The sequence below is a fragment of the Peromyscus leucopus genome, unplaced genomic scaffold, assembly GCF_004664715.2.
Source record: "Peromyscus leucopus breed LL Stock unplaced genomic scaffold, UCI_PerLeu_2.1 scaffold_541, whole genome shotgun sequence".
Lineage (NCBI taxonomy): Eukaryota > Metazoa > Chordata > Mammalia > Rodentia > Cricetidae > Peromyscus > Peromyscus leucopus.
In genome coordinates, this window is record NW_023505444.1 from 1638 (window position 1) to 24900 (window position 23263).

The following is a 23263-nucleotide window of genomic DNA, read 5'->3' on the forward strand; positions in this document are numbered from 1 at the left end:
CTTAGTTCCCTAGAGACTATTAGTGTAAGAAGGAAGACACAGCTCCATTGAGATGTGTATGAGTATGTGGTGAGTGGGTGATGAAGATGGAGGCGATGAGTAATACAACGTGTGGGAGATGCTTTCTTTGGCAAATTAAGACCCACAGATTGTTAATGTTTGGGATTTTATTCCCAAGGGATGACATTTACTTTTGAGTGTGCTGATAGCTTTTCATGAAAGAATAGAAGAATTTAACCAAATCATTAAGTTTAAAGAATTCAGAACCTTGTGTGTCTGTGTGCATGTGTAGACAGAGCACAATCTTTTTTTTTTCCTTTTATTTTATTTTACAATACCATTCAGTTCTACATATCAGCCATGGGTTCCCCTGTTCTCCCCCCTTCCACCACCTCCCCTTCCCCCTAACTTACCCCCCATTCCCACCTCCTCCAGGGCAAAGCCTCCCCCGAGGACTGCGATCAACTGGTAGACTCAGTCCAGGCAGGTCCAGTCCCCTCCTCCCAGACTGAGCCAAGTGTCCCTGCATAAGCGACAGAGCACAATCTTGTGTGCGCACTTCAGATGACATCATCCTGAATTTTATATTTTTTTATTTTTTGAGATTATAATACAATTGCATCATTTCCTCCTTCTATTCCTTCACTCCAAACCCTCCCATGTGATATCATTCACTCTCCCTCAGATTCATGTGTGGTGGTATTATGTTCCCCAAAATATTGTGCACCCTAATAAACTTATCTGGAGTCAAAGAACAGAACAGCCACTAGATACAAGCACTAGAAGATGGTGGCACTCACATCTTTAATCCTAGCATTCCAGAGGCAGAAATCCCTCTGGATCTCTGTGAGTTCAAGGCCACTTTGGAAACAGCCAGGCTTGGTGATACACACCTTTAATCCCAAGAAGTGAGCCTTTAATCCCAGGGAGTGATGGCAGATAGCAGAAAGGTATATAAGGCATGAAGACCAGGAACTAGAAGCTTTTGGCTGGTTAAGCATTCAGACTTTTGAGCAGCAGTTCAGCTGAGATTCATTTGGATGAGGACTCAGAGGCTTCCAGTCTGAGGAAACAGATCAGCTTAGGAACTGGCACGGGTGAGGTGGCTGTGGCTTGTTCTGCTTCTCTGATCTTCCAGCATTCACCCCAATAACTGGCCTCAGGTTTGATTTTATTAATAAGACCTTCTAAGATTCTTGCTACATTCATGGCCTCTTTTTCTTTAATTGTGTGTGTGTGTGTGTGTGTGTATAAATATACTGCTCAGTCAGTATAATGTTACCTATATGTATATGTCTTCAAGGCTGACCATATAGTATTGGATAACTAATTAGCATGCTCTTCCTGGGAAAGACTATTTCTCCTGCTCCCAGGACTCCTTTATCTAGGGTTCTGACCTCACAAGCTTCCCCCATCTCATGTCTATTGGTGTCATTTTGTTGCATTTGATTTTTGATTGGCTTGGAGCTTGTCAAGTAGGGTAGGTCAGCTAGTTTGTGAGCCTCAGGGATCCATGTGTCTTTGCCTTATCAGCCCTGGGATTACCAGCTTTCTCCACCATGCCCAGCTCTTTTTTAAAAGTGGGTGTTGGGGATTAAACTCAGGTTTTTGTGCTTAAAAGGCAAGAACTTTACCAACTGAGCCCTTTCCCCAGGCCCTAATTCAGAACTACATGCAATTTACTTGTAACCAATGATAGAGTTCAGCTATGTTTGAATATTAAGATCATTCACAGGAAACAGTTTAAATTCAAAAGAAGATATATACTGTTAAATTGCTCTTATCATTACAGCTAATGAAAATAAATCTAGAAATTTGTGAGTGAACAATATAGAGTGTGGAATTTAAAGGGGGTTGTCAGTCTGCGGAAGTGCTTGTCACCCTAATGTCTTAGTCCATTTGAGCCACTGTAACAAAATACCACAAGGTGGGAGGATTATAAACATCAGAAGTTTGGTTCACACAGTACCTGTGAGGCTGGAAAGTCCAAGACCAAATTGTAGTGGGTAGCCATTCCAGCTTGGATCTGGAAGTTCCAACCCCCATTGAGACTCTGGCAACTGTCATGCCTACAAGGCGGGGCGAGGGGAGGCACCTGGAGACTGGAGAGCTGGATGGGCCAGTGCTCTCTCTGCGCGTTCTCTCTGTTCCGGGACCCTGAACCTTGGAGGTGGACCGAGCAGAGCTCCAGAGAACACCGCTGGACTGCGATACACCTTTCCCAGACCCTGCGACCTACCTATCACTTAATTTGTGAGTTACGCAATTAAATAAATATCCTTTTAACTACATGGAGTGGCCAAAATAATTTCACCAATATCTGGCGCCCAATGTGGGGCAAATTCCAAAGGTCTGGGCGGCTCCCACCCTCTCCTCCCCAGCTGGTGGGCACCTAAACCTACCTGCAAAGTTCCATATAACCAGGGAACACCTACACGGTTCCACTCCTGAAAAAGGGAGCAGCTAGTCCAATCTCAATTCGCTAGCTTAGCCCCGAGACCACCGAAACAGGCAGGGGAGTCCTGGCTCCGATTTCCGCCATCTCCGACTCCAGCCAAGATCGCCAGCAGGCCCTGTTTTGGAGCTGTACCAACACCACCTGCTGGCTGAAAAGTGCTACTACACCAAATGCTAGCAGATTCAGTGTCTGGTGTGGGTTCTTTTATTTGGTGCCTTATACATACCTGCTTTCTAGCCCATAAGGGATATCTTCTTGCTATGCTTGCATATGGGAGGAAGGATGAATGAGCTCCCATGGGTCTCTTTTTTAAGGACACTAATTCCGTGGATGAGGGCTCCACCCTTATGTCTATTACAAGTTCTCACCTTGGGTTAGGATTTCAACACATGAAAGTCGGGGCCATAAATGCATGCAAATCACAGCAGCAAACAAGACCTTTTTCCCCAGCCAGGCAGCATACTAACCGCCAGGATCACCTGGAGGAGAACCTAAAAGACATGTGAGTTTGGATATCAATATCCTTTTGTTTGAATTCAAGTAGAAATCATTTTGGGGAGAATAGGGTGATTCAACAAAGGAAGAAGACGCAAAGTCATTACACACTCAACATACAGATCTTACATTGTTGTAGGGCTAGCATTACGGTCGCTCAGGTTCTTCAGGATGCAGCTTATGAAGAAGTCCAAAGCACAGCTGCAGAGTTGCTGGATCTTGCTGAGAAGTGTGAGAGTCTCAAACCCCAGGAGTCACCTCCAGAGTTCACCAGCCATTTGGTGGATCACATGTTGCTTTATTCTCCTGTCTCAGATAGATGGTAAACAAAAGATATTGCTAGAAACAGGACTGCTTGAATAATTAGGCCGGACATTGCAAAGCAAGAGAATGTATGTGAATCACATGCCAGATATAATCTTTGCAGACTTCTAAACCTACATTTAACAAGTTTTCTTCCCCCCCCCTGGGACCCCAGGTTCTGAGGGCCAAGCACTCAAGAGAAAGAATCATATGACCAGTGAGCTTACTTATGTAGACTACTCTGCCTGAGTCACCAGAATGCTGGTGTCTGACAACTTCATATAAAGAACTTTGGGAAACAATTAAAATTAAAATTAATTTTAAAAATTTCTTTGAGAATATGAAAAAAAATATTTTTACAGATCCGTTTCTCAGGTAGTAGAAAATAAGGGACACTATTATTGTTTCATTATAAATCTCTGTTTGTCTTATGACCAGCAATTTCAATAAAATAGGGATTCCCTGGGGAAATTTTTCTAGTTTTTAACTTGTGTGTGTGTGTGTGTGTGTGTGTGTGTGTGTGTGTGTGTGTGTGTGAGAGAGAGAGAGAGAGAGAGAGAGAGAGAGAGAGAGAGAGAGAGACAGAGAGAGAGAGACAGAGAGACAGAGAGACAGAGACCAGAGACAGGACAGAGACAGAGATCAGATGACAACTTGTGGGAGTTCTTTCTCTCCTTTGGCTTTGTGGGTCCCATGGATCACACTCAGGTTGTCAGACTTGGCAGCAAATGCCTTCAGCCATTGAGTCAGTTTCTCTCCCTGAGAAATTCTTGATTAACACTAGCATTGTCTTAGAGTAAAGAGTTTTAGGACCAGTTATTTTCAGGCTAAACAATGTAACATATAAATGAGAAGTAACTTTTCTTCTCCCTTGCTTCATCTCTTAGTGATAATGCCTGTGCGTAGTGTTTTAGCTTCTGAACATGAAGGGTGCCATCGGTGCACATTTTGAATGAAGGTTCTGCTGGTGGTTACACTCGTTTTAGAGCAACCCCTTTGGATTTCTGCTTCAAAAATGACTTTTTCTGTACTTATTCCTCAAATATGAGACACGCATGTAAGTTGAGGTTTACCAAACTCCACACATTTCCTGCCACCTAAAAACATTTGAAAACATTGGAATTATTACATTTCCAGCTGGAAAGCTGACAACGAACACACTGACTCGAAGTTCAATGCTTAAAATATGTTCCCATGGAAACAAAGTTAAAAATGAGTGGGAAATAAGCAAATTAGTAGCTTTTTTTTTTTTTTTTTTTTTTTTTTTGGTGGAGAGTTCTCATTGAAAATATCCTGCCCTGGAAATTCTGAATTATATCTAATTATTTTTCAAAAGCCTGTCAATTGCTTGATAAGGAAGCAACTTCATAGGAAAGCATAAGTGGTAAATTCTCTGTGGTCCACAACTAGCATGTTTGGATTTAGAGTTAAAAACCTAAAAGGGGCTGGACAGTCAAGGCCCTGGCTGCCAATCCAGACAGCCTGAGTTTGATACCAGCAGCTCATAAGATGGAAGGAGAAAATCAGCCCTCTCGAATGGTCCTCTGACTTCGACACCTGCTCCAAGGCAAACACACACCCCTCACCACACATAATAGATAAACGAATGTAAAGAAATGAATACTTAAAAGCATTTTACTTGAAAGGTATGCCTGGGGACTGGCATGATAGCACAGTTGGTGAAATACTTGGTGTACATGTGTAAAGGCCCAAGTGAAAATCCTAGCAGTCATGTCAAGCCAGCCACAGCCATGCTTTTCCACAGTACCGGCAGTAGGGACCCAAGACAGGCAGAACCCCAGAGCTTGCTCATCAGTCAGTATGGTTGTAGGTTCATTGAAAGACCTTATTTTAGAATTAAGATGGAGAATGATTGAGAAAGACCCAGCACTGGCCTCTGGGTCATGTGCATGCATGTGGCTATACATGTGCACACACTTACACGCATGTGAATACACATGTGCAGACAGAATAAATATACAAATAAAATTAAAATCTCTGTGTCCAGATATTACTGAATTCAAAGCTCGGCATCAAGCACCCAGGTTAGCTCTCCCATGGTGGGGAATGGGGGTCTTCGACACACCCCTATACATCACTCTTTCCTCCTATAGATGGCTACCTTCCTCACACATACTTGCAACAGCCAAGGCATGGTGGGCAATCACGTGTTCACTGACTGTTGTAAGACGAAAAATACAGCAAGGCTCAAGTGCTTCCTGTCCTATGAGAAAGATGATGCAGACGGCATCGATATACCCCTGGTCCCAAGGCCTGAGCTGGTCTGTGAGATGGATGAGGGGAATCATATGTCCCTGAAGGCAAGGTAAGTCACTTCTCTTTGTCATGGTCTTTTAAGAAGAATATTTTTTGAACATAAAAACAGGTTATAATTCCAAATCCAGAGTTATTTGAAACTGACAAAAATTTATGTGTCTAAAAAAAGAAAGAAGACTATTTTTCAAATTTTAAGACAGACTCTTTTTGCACATAAAATTCTTTGAAAATGATGTTTTATTATATGGAATTAAAATGGAAATGAGCCATGATACTTTTTTTTTTTTTTTTTTTTTTTTTTTTTTTTTTTAAGAGAATGGCAATGGCATCCATCCTATTGGATCAGCAGGTCCTGGGAATGTCTGCTGTGGAAGATTAGAAAAGACTGGGCCCCGCAAAGGGCTCAGCCCCACGATTAGGAAGACTAGTAGAAAACGGTATGCAAAGTGTTGAGGTGAGAAACAGCTGTTAGCGCTGAACAAAAGCTGGGGCTAAAACAGCCTGTAACACCAGAGGAGGGGGAATAAGAGAGCATGTGGCTGCACACCAAGCAGGCAACCTGACTAGATAAGAGCAAGGACGAGGCTCTGGGAGGGCGGCAAAGCCACTCTAGGCTGGCTTGTGCTTCTTCTTCCTTACCCACCGATGCCACCTTGGCTGCTGGATTCTCGCCAGTGCCACTGTGTGAATTTTTCTTTGGAAACCTAAGAATCAAGACTGCTTCAGTGCTAGGGACGTGAGGGGATGCAGAAGGCGCCGTATCAATCTCTCTCTCCATGTACAACAACAAAGGGTCCATCCAGATGACTAGGCCATTCACCTAGGAAAGCCATAAGAAGCAGAGAGCACTGGAGTTAGAGGTCAGTAACAGTGCACAGCCCTGGGGAGAAGCTTCAGCTTCTAGATAGCAGACAGAGCATCTGAGAGGTGTGAGATAGGGTCTGTCATTTGAGCCAAGAAACAAGCAATAATTGTAGATGGAAAAGAGGTGAGTCTTCAGCAGAAAAATGGACTGTGTAATCCTGCACTGAGTGAGAGCACTACAGCATTACCAGGATCATAGTCTGGAATTCTAATTAGCATGGGGTTACATCTTATGATTGTCAGGTGCTAAGAAGTAGATAGGGGTGAGGACTAGGAAAGGACAAGGGGAACAAAAGACTGTGGTTCTCATGAAGTATGGCTGTGTCTAGATTACTCAGGTCAAGCCCTCACCAACATGAGGAAGGAGACAGAGATCTGACTGTTGGACCTAGGATCTGGGGACTTGGTAATAGATTTTGCTCATGTTAGTCTAGGCCGGAGATAAATGAAGAGACTAGATAACATGGAACTGAGGCACCCAAACCTCTTCAATTCTACCTTACAGGGGCAGAACTGCCCTCAGAGATTTCAGAAGCTGTGTGAAGGATTTATGTGCCCTCATACGCTTAGTTAGAAAAGACTAAGGGATCATGTGTCAGGCAAGTTTCAAAATACAAGGCATTAAGAGTAAAATATGAATATGACTACTCATGTATTAAGGTGCTACACATGCTGTTATTTACTAGAAGCTTCAGGCAACCCCAAAACATCCCCAGAGAGATGAGGAGCACAACCAGTATACTGAAGACCCTGTCAGGGACTTGGCTCATCTGGACCCCAAGCTCCCAAACAAAGCTGTACTCCTTGCTGACATGTCTCCTCTTGGAGACCTGTTTCCAGGATATTCAGCAGAGGCCCTTCCTGCCCAGTCTCATTAGCTCTTCTTCACCCTTGCTCCAGGGTCCACAAGACTTTAGGAGCTTTTCCAGAAGTCCCCCCCCCCAGGAATGGGCAGATTCAATATCTATGGTCATTCCTTATTGAATAAAAAGTTACTGTGTACAAACATATGCATGTGTGTGTAGGGGGGGAGTGGTCAAAGGATAACTTTATGGGGCCTTTTCTCTCCTCCTCCCTTCACATGTCTTCCAGAGTCATCAAACTCTCTTACTAAGTCGCATGGTAAGCATGTTTACCCACTGAGTCATCTTATTGAACCCTAGGTTGATTCCTATGATCCTCAACTGGCCTGATCAATGGGCGGAGAAAACGGAACACAAGACCTGACATTCTTCCTTTAGCTATCACCTTTATGACTCTAGTAAATCGTTACCTATGGCATAACTGTGACTTACGTCTTGGCTTCCAGCCTCACTTGGCTACTTTGACATCTGGCAGCTCAGTTTTTCCCAGCTCACCTCAAATCCTGACGATCCTTGTCTGATGAGTAACTGAATCTCACATGCCTCTACGTTGGGCTACATCATCAGGAACATATGTTTATAAACGAAAGAGAATCCAGAGTTTAACAAAGAAATAAATGGCCAAGCCTGGAAGGGAGGTGCAGCATGTCCATTACTATTTTATTGACCATAGCTGCCAACAGGGGCTACACACAGCTACAGAGGCTGGGAAAATAGTCTTCCTAAGAACACAGGAAAAGGAAATGGTGTACGGGGACATACTGGCTTGGTCTATAGTGTTGATTTGTGCTGAGCACATATTCATGTATGCATGAGTCTGTTCATTAACAAGTTCCACAGTCTAGTGTGAGGAAACGTAATTCCAGGGAGTTTAGTAACAAAAATACTAAATGACCCTATTAGAGGACAATGATATTGACTTTGTTAGTCTAGAAAGAACTTCCAGCTGACCTTAAGAGGCTTCTGACCATCATCAATACTTGTAAAGTCAACTGCTGAACCAGATAAACAATTCTGCATTACATACAGTGTAGCTTAGATTGATAAACTTCCTACCTCCCCGTCTCTAGAAGAAATTGGGGGGTCTTTCATTTCTGATCATGTTTAACCCACCTGCCACTATCACTTCATGGGCACCCAGGAAATGAACCTGCTGATCTGTTCACAGCGAACATTTGATGCTTTTATGCAAAGTGCTACCAAATCTCAATCACCAGAATTTCCAGAAGTTTCAGACAGATAGATAGATAGATAGATAAATAAATAAATAAATAAATAAATAAATAAATACTGTTCATGAAAAATGACACAGGCACATGTGCCTGATCTCCAAACCATACAACTTTGCAATTGTACATTTCAGTACATGAAATTTTTAGAAAGCATCCATGTCTTGACCACGTCTGCTTGCTATGAAACAGCTGTTCCATCATGTTGTCAAGAAGACAGTAAAACAGAGTGTCTGCAGACAAAGGTATTGTATACATAGCTCAGCTGTCATTTGGGGCTGTGCTGTGGAAACTGTGGATAGTAGACCAGCAGCATACCATCCACTCAGTGTGTTAGAGATGCAGAACCCGAAGCTCTTCTCCAGACCTAGTAAATAGAGTTCATTTTAAAAAGAAAGGTATGCAGTCCTGAAACAGGAGAAGCAGGACAGACTTGAAAATAAATATTTAAGCAGAACAATCCAAATTTTGGAGACGGAAAACAATGATTATTATTTTATTACCATTACTGTCTGTAAGTCAGGAATCCAGGAAATAGATCACCTGGGGGTTTCTGGCTCATGAACTTTCATGTAATTGCAGTCAGATAATGTCCAGATCTAGGATTCAGGAGGAGCTGGAGCTCCTGGGCATTGGTGCAATATCTCTTCCCTTCATGTACAATCTCAATGGTGTGCATATAATGTTCTTACCTGGGCTAGTTTGGGCTGTTCACAGCATGGTGGCCAGAGGGCGATTGGATTGCTTACATGTAGCTGCAGACTCCAAAAAGGATTCTTCTAGTAGACAAAGAGGAGGCTGTGCAGCCATTTGTGAAGTCTTTTCTGCCATGTTTCCCATTTGAAATACCATGAGGCCACACTAGTTAGAAAGGGACTGTATGTAGACTTTACTTCTTGATGGGCTAATGATGATCAGTCTCTTATCAGAAAAACACAGGGTAGGAGATGTTTTAGCCTTTTGACCATCATTGGATAGAGGCAAAGCAGTGATTAGTTCTAAGATAAAAATGATGTTTTGTGTGCTCATTAAAGGTTCTAAACATTAGAAAATTCTGAATATGAACAGACTCACATTGTAGAGGGCACCAGGCAGATTTTCTACATGATATGCTGAAAGCCAACAGTAGTTTAATAATCATTATGAAGAATAACTTGAGACTAACTTTTATTTTGTCTTGATGCCATCATTGTTCTCAGTAAGAAATCATCTAATTGTTGCTGGAGGGCTTCTCTCCAGGTTCCCCAAGCCCCGCAGTCCCACAATCCACTTATAAAATAATCACTCAGACGCTTATATCACTTATAAACTGTATGGCTGTGGCAGGCTTCTTGCTAACTGTTCTTTTATCTTAAATTAACCCATTTTTATAAATCTATAGCTTGCCACGTGGCTGGTGGCTTACCGGCGTCTCTACATGCTCTTCTCCTGGTGGTGGCTGCAGTGTCTCTCCAGCCTTCCGCTTCCCAGAATTCTCCTCTCTCCTTGTCCCACCTACCTCCTGCCTGGTCATTGGCCATCAGTGTTTTATTTACATAGAGTGATATCCACAGCACTTCCCTTTCTTCTTTTTTTTTAAAAAGGAAGGTTTTAACTTTAACATGGTAAAATTACATATAACAAAACAATTACCGAGCAAGAATTATAGTTACAATATTAAAGATGTCCTATCTATCTTATATTTGTGAGTTTAAGGTTTTATAGCTAACTTATCTTTTATCATAACTGAGGAAATTACGACTATCTAGTCTTCAACCACATCAAAGACCTGAGAAGGAACATAATGGTACCTGAGAAATGGTAGATGGATGCAAGCAACTTTCGGGAATCTTGCAAAAGTAGACCAAGACAGCTGGCAGCCTGGACAGTCACCTAATGTTTTTCAGCATTGTTGGTGCATTCAAATTGGCTACAGGCCTAGAGTATCTGACAGACCATTTTTAGAAGCAGGAATTTTAAGAGACCATCTTACCCTGTCTTGGCAGAGTACAGTGGTCGCTTTCCTTGTGTCCCGCTTGTCCAGAAAGGACAGCATTGCATTTGTACTGTCAGCCATCAAGGCAAGGACAGTTCTTTGCCCAGTAGGCCATTTTGTGCCAAAAAGACAAACTTCCAAATGGAAATGTCTTAGAAGCCCAACATTCTCTCGGGATCAATTGGTGCAGCCAGGAGCAATTGTGTCTCATGTCAACAGAATTCTAAGTTATTTAAATGCCATATTCTCCAGGTCTATGAAGTGTTTGAAGATTACCTATCTATCTGAAATATATCTATGTATACCTAGAAGACTTAACTAACATGGCTACAGATATGATTATCATAGATGACTAATTATTAATCTATTTTTTAATTATCCATTACAATTTTAAATGAGTTATATAAACACAATACCTCAAACAAGAATAGAAACATATATATATATATATATATATATATATATATATATATATATATACAGTATAACAAAATCAATGAACCAAAATCTATACCAATGTAAAACATTTTAAACATAAACTAAAATCTATACCAATGTAAAACATTTTAAACAAGTTGTTCTTTAAAAGTAGGTTCATTAATCTACCCTTTTATCTTATCATCTCCATATCCTTCTATATATCATATCCCCTTTTCTTTTTCAGAAAGAGATCACATTTATAATCAACCTGTTTTAAATAAAAATATTGGTTTTTGTCTGTCCCACACCAGAGGGCTCTTCTGATCTGGGACACAAGAATCCCTTAACCATTTTTTTTTTTAAAGCAATATGTCTGGGTTTAGAGGGGGAGTGAGCCAATTCCTCCTCTAAAGCCAGTTTAGTATATTTGGGAATTTGGGCGTAGCATCTCTTACTACTTCCTGCTGGAGGGGGGCGCTGTATCTTATGGGGATGCAAAGAAAATTTTAGACCTATGGGGTAGTCCGTGAGGCTGTATTGTGTGAACCAGTTGCCTTGAAACCGATCTGGATGTTGGATCATCTGGGCCATGGTGTCATCGGAGTCCTTTCAGGGGTCTTGGCTGGTGAAACCTGATGTATCTTAATCTGGAACAAGTCCACAGCCTCTGGCTTTCTGTGGAAACAAAAGCAGAACCTCTTTTCCAAAGTAACATATCCTTAAATCCAAATTTTGAAGTCAAGGTACCTTTAAAATATACATTTTGGCATAACTCAACAGCTTTTGTAATCAAATGTTTTTCTTTAGTTATGAATATCAAAGAGAACATAATCCAGATTCTCTGTGTGGTAGCCATCTTTATGTGGCTTATGTTTTATAGTACCTTGAGCCTTGAGCCTATTGCTTTAAACTGTACCATTGTAAGCCTGAAACGGCGCTGTGGCTGCTGGCTCCGCCCACTTCAGCTTCCCAACATGGCAGTGGTACGTTTTCCGCCAGCTCTGGGAGTCATCAAGTCTCAGAAATAGTGGGTCTAAGCTTTTATCAAAGCAGCGTGTAGCCCAGAAACCTCTTTTTTTTTTTTTTCTAAATACTAGTAAAGACTAAATCTACCACACAGCTTAATGTGCCGCTGGCAGACGCCTCATTTCCGCCATACTGCCGGTCAAACGCACCCGCCAGGAACCCGCCAGTGTTCAAACCTGTGTTTTGCGGCGTCTAGCTGCCGGTATGAGACAAGAAGCAGGAACCTGGTTTTGGCTCTGTTTAGAATTGGTTACTAAATATTCTCAGGTTTAAGGTGGAAACTCGAGCCGTTGGGCGCCATTTGTAGCTGGAGGGCTTCTCTCCAGGTTCCCCAAGCCCCGCAGTCCCACAATCCACTTATAAAATAATCACTCAGACGCTTATATCACTTATAAACTGTATGGCCGTGGCAGGCTTCTTGCTAACTGTTCTTTTATCTTAAATTAACCCATTTTTATAAATCTATAGCTTGCCACGTGGCTGGTGGCTTACCGGCGTCTCTACATGCTCTTCTCCTGGTGGTGGCTGCAGTGTCTCTCCCAGCCTTCCGCTTCCCAGAATTCTCCTCTCTCCTTGTCCCACCTACCTCCTGCCTGGTCATTGGCCATCAGTGTTTTATTTACATAGAGTGATATCCACAGCATCTAATTTTCTCTAAAATTCATAGAATTTCATCTCTTTCTCCTACCTGGCTCTTCCTTGTACGTTAAAAAATAAATAGCTTGTCTGGACACTCTGCCATTGGCTAAGAACTTATGGTGGCAGCTATCTTCATTAAAACTATTTGTCTATATTTCTGACATTCCATTGTTATTCTTGTGGATTCTGGTTCCTTCAGAAGCTAATTCTCCGTTATCTCTTTCCTCTTGGTTTCATTTTAATTCAGGCCTGAAAGCCAATGGCTATGCACTGATGCCTGTCTCACTGTCCAGAATTTCCCACCGAGGTGGGTGTTGTGAATAACTTGTATATCATCCTTTTTTCAGTCACAACATTTTCTTCACAGTCAGTTTCTTCACTAGAAAATCTTCCTAAATGTGCAATGTGCCTCTATGGTGTTAAATACAGGCAGATGCAGTAAGTTAGCTAAGCGGTTTCCCACTGTGATGTTCACAGTGTTCTAAGTGGCTCTTGTTCTGTCCTTGGAGAAAATTACATAATCAATTATAATACATATTAATTGTGTCTGTGATCAGAGCTTGATGAAGCCTCAGAGACCTTCATGAAAATAGGCAAACTGATTTGTATTCCATTTTGAATGAATGTTATATAACAAAAAGGATAATAATAAAAAGAATTTATAGTTAACTATAACCTATTATTATTTAGTAACACTTATTAAATAAAATAATTCTGATTATATCAGTTTTGTTGTTTGAAGATCATGTTTATATACATTTTCTAATTTGTTCTTGAAAATGTCATTATAATAAACAAACAATGCACAGTTAATATAATTTTGTTTATTTATTTATTTTGTGTATGTGGATATTTTGACCTCATGTTTGCCTGGTATTACATGCATGCTGTGCCTGAAGAAGCCAGAAGAAGTCTTCGGGTCCCCTGAGACTGGAGTAATAGATGTTTGTGAGGCACCATGTGGGTGCTGGGAATTGAACCCAGATCCTCAGCAAGAATAGCAAGTGCTCTTAATCACGGAGCCATGCCTTCAGCCCTCAGTATACTTTAATTGGAGATATATAGCTATCCTGAAATTTAAAGATTTTACTTACATTTCTACCAGACAAAAATGTTAATTTTATGTATTTCCTTCGCCTGATTTTTCCAACTGAGATTTTTTTGTTTCATATGTGATTGTATTCACTCTGAGAAAGTTTTGATTAGACATTTAAACACATCTATTTTCATTATAAACATAAATGTTCTCAAAACAATATATCATTACTTAACAATTATTCTACTCTTGAACCACCTTATTTGCCTTGAAAATTTGCCATCATAAAAAAACATGAATACACTTCTTTTTACCATAATTGTGCTTTTATTTATTTAGAAAAATTTGTTGGTGATAGTTTAAAAAGTGGAAATGTAGGGTTACAGAAAACAAACATTTGGAGGTAAAGTGTATTGCAGATTTGAAGCATCTATTTCAGCTAAGCAGTTTGGGACACTTACAAGATAAAGTGATTAATGAGTTGGATAAAAGAAAGTGCATCTGGAAGGCAGTTTTTGAGTCTATTTTGGTAGCTTTCTAGACATCAGTTTGTTTATGAAGTTTGGAGTTAAGTGATCGCTGGGTAAGTGAGATTCTGCTTTTGCAAAATCCCTATCCTGTTATTTTTTTGTGTGTGTGTTTATCTTCTCTTCAGTCAGTCAGCTGAAGACTTTCTAATGTTGGGGTGATAGATGAAGTTCAGTTTTCTATCTTTTCCTAATGGTGTCATTAACATTTTCTGTTACTATCACATTTCTTTGATGAGTTGTTTTCTGTTTGCAGCTAGAACCCATCAGAAAACATATTAGAGAAATATCTGCGAGACACCATCATTTATGTGAAATCGGGATTAAATTCAATGACACAATAGCAAGAGCAGGGTAAGTTTTCTATGTGGATTTGTGGGCTTTGTTGCTGCTAGGTCAGCTGTTTTGGATAAACTATTTTAAAAGTCATTTACCCATTATTTAACAATGTTTGTCCATATAAGCCCGGAATCCTTTTCTATACCTATGCTTCTTCTCTGCTTACAAATGGCACAATGGCACAGGAGCTGAGTATGAAATCATTTAGTCCTCAACTGCTCCCATTATCTTCTCCATCAGTTTATCTCATCTGCTCAAAACTCTCAGTGCATGATAGATTTGGGTCATTAAGATGCAGGGACTTACGGCTGGAGAGATAAAGTATTTACTGCCCTTGCAGAGGGCTCAAGATCCCAGTAGTCACATTGAATGGCTCACAATGACCTGTAACTCAGCTCTGGGGGACCTTCTGCCCTCTTCTGGATTCCTTGGGTAGCTGCACTCACATACACACATTCTCAAACAGAGACACACCTGTACATATCATTACAAATAGAAGTAAAACTTAAAAAAATATGTAAGGACTTGGCTGGGCATTGTGGCATATTGCCTATAATTCCATCATTTGAGAGGTAGATGCAGAAGGATAAGGAGTTCAAGGTCATCCTGGGATACATTGTGTATACAAAGCCAGCTGGGTATATACTGATGATGATGATGGTGGTGGTGGTGGTGGTGGTGGTGATACAGTTATTAACTAAATCTTCCTATATTGAAAAGGCTAGAGACAAAAATATCTTCTTTTCTCTTGGAACCAAAGGATGGAGGAGGCTTTAGTGCATCCTCTCCAGCTTGGAACCAGGTATTTTTTTTTTTTCTTATCACCTTCTTCTTCAATGAGTGACAGCACTGGGCTTCCTGGAGGTCAGGAATGTTTTATTTCCAGAGAAACTCCAGAGTCGTGTCAATAGTCACAAAGAAGCCCCGTGCCTCAAACATTTGTCTTTGTAATGAGGTTAGTGTCACAGAGAGGCTGCTTGGATTTCTAAGGTTATCACGTTGTATGTCTCAATGTCTCAGCAATTCAGCATCTTTAGCAGAACCTTAAATGATGAAAATTACCATGTGTGGCATTATTGAGATTTGATCTCTGTGTGGGTCTGTGCATCACAACCAAAGAAGTAGAAAACACATCTTAATACTTGGTAATGTGTTTAGACACTTTGGGTTACTCAAAGTAGAAATTCAAAATACCGAGGAAAGGGAAGGAAGAAATGGTATAATTATATTCTAATCTCAAAAATAGAATAATTACTAAAAACAAAATGTATTCTCCTTCTAAAAAATGCTGTTTAAATGTATCTAATTTCTTTACAGAGAATTGATTCTGCTCACTAAAAAGCAACCTAGAGCTAATTTTTCTGAAATTGCCAAATTGAACACAGGTATTAAAAATCTGCATGAGACCTGCTGTGAAGGAAATACAGTGGCATGTGAACTGGGCAGGGTAAGACATTTCAATATAATTAAAATATTTTTTATTAATTGAATTTATTCTTTGACAATTTCATACATACACAATTCATTACTGATTGCTATCCTCCTCTCCTGTATTAGCCTTAAGAAGTTTAAAATTCTTAGCCAGTGGCACGGTGGTAAATAATAAAACTAGAAAGGCAATGGTCTCTTCTTTTTACCAGTGGAACACTACGTCTCTCTTCTCTGTCCCCAACTCATGTAGCAATTTTCCTTCTTCCCTTTTTTCCTTTCCCACATTCCTTTATGGTTAGGTTTTTAGAATTAGTCTACTACTGTCCTCCAAACTGGGGCTATATTTATTCCATTTGCTGTTGCTTCTTGCTACATCTGATGTCAGCCAGTGGGAGAGGAAACCTGTCAATGTGGTGTGGGACATACAGGGCATGGGCATGTGGACAAAGACTTATGGCATGTCCAAATATAAAGTCCCCATATTCTAAGGAAGGAATGGACTGGGGCTGCCCACGCCTCCTACAGCCTTGGCATGTCACAAGTCTTGTTCTTACCAACTCTGCAAGTCTGAAGGGTGACTGGTTCTCACTATAGACAAAGAACCCCAAGACCGAGACAGGCTAAAGCATTGTTTCACGGGAAAACTCAAAAACCTTTGGGCAAAGATCTCTACCCCTAACCATTTTAGTTCCCATCACACACAACTTAGAAGATACGAACTGAAATAACAATTCAATGGGCAAATGGGAGGATCTCTGAGATTGTAAATCTTCAAACATAACCTCTACTGGGACAGAGTATAGGCTCAAACAATGTCTTTTGGCAGTCATTGGGACTGTCAGTTCTACCACTCAGGGACAGCAGCAGCTGCCACTCCCAATTCCTAGAATGCTGGATAATGGCCAGAATCATGACCAATGCTGTTCTGCATGCTTTGGGATGCTGGCTCTTTGTATCAAACCCAGGACCTTGTGTCTGCTAGGCAAGTGCTCCACTACTGAGCTTCATCTCTTAGGGCAAACTGATAGATCCTCTCTCACTGAACAGTAGGTACACTTGGTCAAAAAGTAAAGGGACATATGGCTCTGATAGAACCTAGTCCAGACAAAACAAAATCTGAGAAGGCCCTTAACACATAAACAATGCCTATAGCCAGTCAACAACCACAGAACTGCTGCACTTGCAGGATGGACTGCAGCCAGAGCAAACTGCACTTACTGAATCTTATTGTCTCATATTCACAACCAAGTTCAAGTAACTGTAAATTGTTCTGGTAATTCTGTCCCAGTCCAGAATGTAATGGAAACAGCTCTAGGCTTACTGGCTTGCCAAAGATAGTGTTTATGTATTCAAAGAGTTTTCATTACTATTTAGGGAGGTTTTGTTCTTTTGTTTTTACTCTGGATGGGTTCTGAACATTATTATGTAGGTACTATTTTCTTATCTGTGGGTAGTCATTTGATTTCCTATCTTTTGACTTATTCACTAATAGATTTTATAAATGAAAGTACTTGTCAGGTGTGAGGATTAGAGTGCATGTAAAGCTGGATGTGGTGGTATACATCTATAATCCTTGTGTACCTACAGTGAGAGGGAGCTGGAGGCTGTTGGGGAATATTATTTTAAGGTGTGTTACTTTTGTTTATGTTGCATTTCTTTAATTCTGTGAAGCTGTGTTACTGTGCCTGTCTAAAACAACTGATGGTATAATAAAGAACTAAATGACCAATAGCAAGGCAGGAGAAAGGATAGGTGGGGCTGGCAGGCAGAGAGAGTATATATATATATATAGAAGGAGAAATCTGGAAGGAAAAAAGATGCAGCCAGAGAAGGAGGAAGACTCCAGGGGCTAGTCACCCAGCTACACAGCAAGCCATGGAGTAAGAAGAAAGAAAGGTATATAGGAATAGGAAAGAAAAAGCCCAGAGGCAAAAGATAGATGGGATAATTTAAAGTTAAGAAAAGCTGACAAGAAACAAGCCAAGCTAAGGCCAGACATTTATAATAAGAATAAGCCTCTGTGTGGGTGCCTTATTTGAGAGCTGGGTAGCAACCCCCTTCCCAAGGAAAACACACCAACTACAGGAGGCAGAAGAATTACCAGAAGCTCTTCTGTCAGCCCCACCAATGCAGCAGTGACTAACATGAGACTCTGCTTCAAATAAGATGCAAGACTAGGGCTGACACTCAAGGTTGTCCTCTGACTCCATACATGTACCATGAAACTCATGTACCTGCATGAAACACACACTCACACTCAGCTCACACTTGCCCACTCAAATATTTACACACAAACATGCTACACACCCATCAAAAAGACCTAATGAAAAAATATTTCTTACATTTTAACCACTTTGACAAATCTCATTTTGCTGTATTTTTGGACCTGTGATGTTTATATGTTTATATCAGAATTTTCTCATTCAAGTTATTACTATTTCTATATACCTTATATAGTTTGGGTATTCATTTATGCTTATTTCTAAAAATGAATTTTATTTTTTTTCCTTTAAAAAAGTTTTATTTTTATTTTATGTGCATATGGGTATTTTCCCTCTTATATGTCTGTGTACCATGTATGTGCAATTCCCAAGAGGGCTAGAAGAGCATCATGTTTACTGGGATTGGAATTTCAGCTGATTGTGAGCTGCCAAGTGGGTGCTAGGAATCGAACCCTGGTCCTCTGGAGAAGCCAGTGTCAACCACTGAGCCATCTCTCTAGACCTTTAACCGTTTTTCAGATAGGATTGAGGTTACATGTTTTGGAAGGATTTGAGTTTGTTCATTAAACCTGAGGTTGAGGTAGAGCTAGAAAATAGCAGACCACTTTTCCATGTCATCTGCTGTGTGTCAGTCAGTCTCAATGCTTTTCCTGCAAATCTTCATCCCTTGTGGATTCTGTAATTCTTAACTCATCTGCTTCCCCAGATGCAAAATCAATATTCACAGCACTTCCATGGGTGAGGCCCAACAAGGTACTGTTCTGTATTTATTTCAGCTCTCATAGTATAAACATTTGTTCCTTTTTTTTGCAGTGTACTTAATGGCAACATTTTTGTTGCTAATTCTGATGCTCAAGGTTGTTCCAAATGCAGCAATGAAATGCTGTCTGAAGTACAAGATGATGCATCTTATAGAAAAAAATGTGCATATGAGAGGAATTTCCTTCATACTCATGTTGGCATCATGAGTTTGATGTTGAGGAAACAACAGCTTATGTTAAATAAGGCATCTTGCACAGAGACACGCACTAAGTAAGGCTATGTCTTGATTGGTTAGTTGATTAGTTAGTGGTGTGGCCAGAGGCTCATGGGAGTCCTGCAATTTTCCTGGAGTGGCATTGATTCAGTATGCACCAATTCAGTGTTTAGACTGAGACTCAATTGTTTACTTTGCCATGTATTTAATGGAATTCTTCTTCAAAACATCTCACTTATTAGCATTTTTCTCATTTAGGGATATAGAGCTCTAGAGGATGTTATCATTTGAAATAAAAACACCATCAATTATGTAATTGTATGCCCTTTTTCTTGTATATTTGGTCTTCTTTTAAATAAATTGGCTCTGAAAAGAGATGGTTTAATATATTGGCCTTCTCCAAAGCAAACCCTTGGACTCACTCACTGGGTTTATGCTTTTAATTATACTGATTCTCCTCTTAGTTCTGTCTGTTGCTTCTATTACAGATGTTTTGGTTGACTGCTTGGTGATATTCTCATTCTTTTAAATGCAAGTATGTTAACAACTATTTATTTTGAACATTAATTTACTTTTCTTTCCTTTCTGGTGCTGGGGATTGACTGTAGAGGCTTGCACCCCATAAGCTGGTGCTACACCATTGAATTACAGTTCCAAACCAGTCATTTCATTTGCATACCATCTCCCACTATTCATGTTGTATTAACAGATTTCTCTCTTGATTAGATCATTTCTCCTACTGCTCTGAGGAAAGATCTTCATATTGCACACAGCAGAGCTGTAGAGCTGCATGTCTACAAGGTTTGTCTACTGTTTCCAGTGCTTATTACATTTTGCCATGTTGATTCACAGCTCCACACTGACCAAAAGGAATATGTTTGTTATAATTTAATATTCTCACATCTATCACTGGAACTCAGTAAGGTTCTCTCAGACTCTGCACCCCTGCAGGAAGAACTGTCTAAGACTGTGGTAATTGCTAGAGCACTGACTTTTTAAATGCTAGTGCCTGGTACCAAGTCTAGCCATTTCAATCGTATCTGACATTTAGAGCATCTACTCTATTCCTGACAAATATTTTATTTATTTTCCACAGCCTTACCAAGTATTATTTTATTACCCATTTTGCAGACTAGGAAGTTGAGGTACAGGAGGGGAGAAAGAGTCTCTAATTTACAGTCAGGAATTGGCAATTCAAGGCAATTAAGTACTTAGCTGTCAACCACAGCTTTATCCACATCAACAGATGGTAGGAGAAAGTTCCACATTAGAATATCTCTCTCCTTACAGGTTCTTCCATCAGTTTTCCCCTCTCCTTTTCATACTACCCTTTGAAATCCAGTATTCAAGGGCACTCTGTTCTCAGCTGTCCAATTTCTCACTGCATGTCCACAGGCAGAGCTGAGGAGTCACCCAGCAAGGTCTCTTTCTTCTTATCCTGTCTAGGCTGTTTCTGGACCTGAATTGTATTTCCTTCCTGTCTGGAAACTAGGTAGGGTCGCTTGCCTGAGTCCTAGTTACAAGTTATTCAGGCTATTTGAGGTCCAGCTTACAGCTGTCTCCTGTGTTCCATCCTGCAACACACTTCCTCCTGTTATCAGCAAAGGCTACGGTGGCCCAGAGGAACTTGTTGAAGTATGTAGCTGGAAGTTTGCCTGTGTCCTGCCTGCCGCAGTCAGGACAAATGTCTCTCACCCGCAGTCCCACAGCTGCTTATAAAATTATCACTCAGAAAGCTTAATATCATTTACAAACTTTATGACCTAATGGCTCAGGCTTCTCTATTGATGTATCCAACCGTCTTATTAAATAAGAAACACAGAAACAATGTAAAAGAGAAAGCCGAGAGGTCAGAGCTCAGAGCTAAAATCTCACCCTTCCTCCTGCTGTCCCAGCTTCGCGAAAAAGAGACCTATTTCCTGTCGGTTCGTTTTTTTATAGTATGTCGTTCTGCCTTCTCATTGGTTGTAAACCCAAACACATGACTGCCTCGTCACTGTCTGAATGTACAGCCCCCTAGGTCTTAAAGGCATATGTCTCCAATGTTGACTGTATCCCTGAACACACAGAGATCTTATGGGATTAAAGGCGTGTGCCACCACCGCCACACTCTTGCTATGGCTCTAATAGCTCTGACCCCCAGACAACTTTATTTATTAACATACAATCAAAATAATATTTCAGTACAATTAGATTACCACCACACTTCTCCCTAGTTAGCTCCTATAACTTAACTGATTTCTATTTGTCTATAAGTTGCCAAGTGGCTATGGCTCACCAGATACTTTCACATCTTCCTTCTCCTGGCTGTGACTGGCGTCTCCTACGACTCTCCTTTCTTCTTCCTGTCTATTGGCTTGAATTTCCTGCCTGCCTCTAAGCTGCCTTACCATAGGCCAACAGAGCTTTATTTATCAACCAATCAGAGCAACACATATTCACAGCACGCAGAAAGACATATCACGGAAGTATCTAGATTTCTGTACCCCATGACAATGAACTGTGACAAGGACACATGGGTAGAAAGAGGAAGAGAACATTTATTACAAACGAGAAGGAACTCCTGAGAATAGGAGTGGGCTAGCGAGCTAAGGGAGAAAGCACCCTCCATCCCCACTCCCCACACCAACCCGGTCTTCCACTGCCACTCTCAAGCATCATGGCCTTTTTTAGGACATTACTACAGTGCACCATCTCTCCCTCAGTTGTATAGCATGAGCTTGTTCTCAGCATGCTCTGTTCATTAGATGAGGTCCAGATGAAGAAGGGCTCCCCATCTGTCTTTCTTTGAACACTGGGTTTGTTTATGTTGTTCCTGATGTTTCAGTCTCTAACCCCTACTCTCCCATCACACTCTCATCCCAGTAGCATTTAATGCTAAAGGGTGGGGGACCTGCCCCACTTTACCCAGGGTACTCTTCAGGAGAAAGGGATAAGAAAATACCAGGTAGAATGATAGGCCTAGACAGCAAAAAGAAAGACAGAAATACAGGATAGCTTCGGGAGGACCTGGGTCAATTCTCAATGGTAAGAACTTTATTCAAAAGGGCTTTTCATAACAATGTCAAGGGGCGAGGCAAAAGACCTCCCACTTGCTAGACACAGCCAAGTGTAGAACCTTCCAAACGTCCGGTACCCAGGTCCTGGTATAATCCACTCTTATACAGTCCTGCTGGGTAAAGCAAGCCCAGACCTCACTAGGAAACCTCCATGGGCTCCCACACTAAAGGCAATGCCAGAAGCCACAGATAACAAAGCTGCTCTTCCTTCCTGGAACTGTTGCCTGGAGAAGATTCACCTTTCCTCCCTAACAAGAGGGAGCTCTCACTTGATTGTGCTGAGCCACGGAGAGCGTGCTGGCTCCCTAGTTCACCAGTGCACACACAACCTTCAGTCTCTTACTGACCCTATATGACTCTTAGATTTCCATGTCATTCTTTCCTAGATTTTGTTAGTACCCACTACTGCTCAGGGCAAATCTCCCTGTAAATGCCTTATAGATGCTTGATGTCATTCTGAACTCTGAACACCCCCAGGAAATTCTTTGGTCTCACTCTTCAGCCGCTATCCTCATCTGTTCTTGTCCTCCCTGAACATGAGTTTCAGTGAATTATACTTCTCACCATCCCTAGTAATCCTAGATCCCATCTCCTCATTCCCTTCACCCCCTTTTGTTAAAACTCGGAAAATGATGACAACCCCAACCTCTCATCCCTGCCCCTCAGAGGGTTGACAGAAGACCAGTCTGCATGCCAACAATTCAGTGGCCATCAGGATAACTTTCTCCAGGAGTGTTACAGCTTTTCCTAAGTGCTTATAAGTTCAGTTGAGAGATGTTGCAAACTTGAATGAAAATGGGGCCGAGGACAGGCACTAGAGCCAAGAGGAGATGCTTTTGGAGTCTGAAGTTATCAGTAGTTAGTCAGCTCCATTCATGATGCCATGTGGGAATGTGGGTTTGGGCTGTTGGGAACAACACATGAAAGAGAAGGTAGAAGTTCCTTTATTCTCAAAAATAAAGACTAGTGTAAGGGCTTTTAAAAAAGAACATAGTGATAGTCAAGGGTACAAACATTGGGATGAGGGAGTTGGGTATAAATAAGAGGATCCAGTTGGTATTCCTGCCTATCACTTCTGTTCTAATTAATTTAATACACACTATCAAATGCACATAACATTTAAG

The 23263-nt window shown here is 41.0% G+C and overlaps 1 protein-coding gene across 1 annotated transcript; it reads left to right on the plus strand.

Annotated features, from left to right (window-relative positions):
* Positions 1 to 2965: 2965 nt before the first annotated feature.
* LOC119087250 (albumin-like) lies at positions 2966 to 22939 on the plus strand (the record flags this gene model as incomplete). Its single annotated transcript, XM_037201964.1, has 9 exons — positions 2966 to 3234; positions 5371 to 5582; positions 5993 to 6000; positions 6856 to 6895; positions 8650 to 8734; positions 14369 to 14466; positions 15769 to 15898; positions 19807 to 19881; positions 22759 to 22939. Coding segments are annotated over 9 exons (1049 nt in total), but the record flags the coding sequence as incomplete, so codon positions are not given.
* Positions 22940 to 23263: the final 324 nt, after the last annotated feature.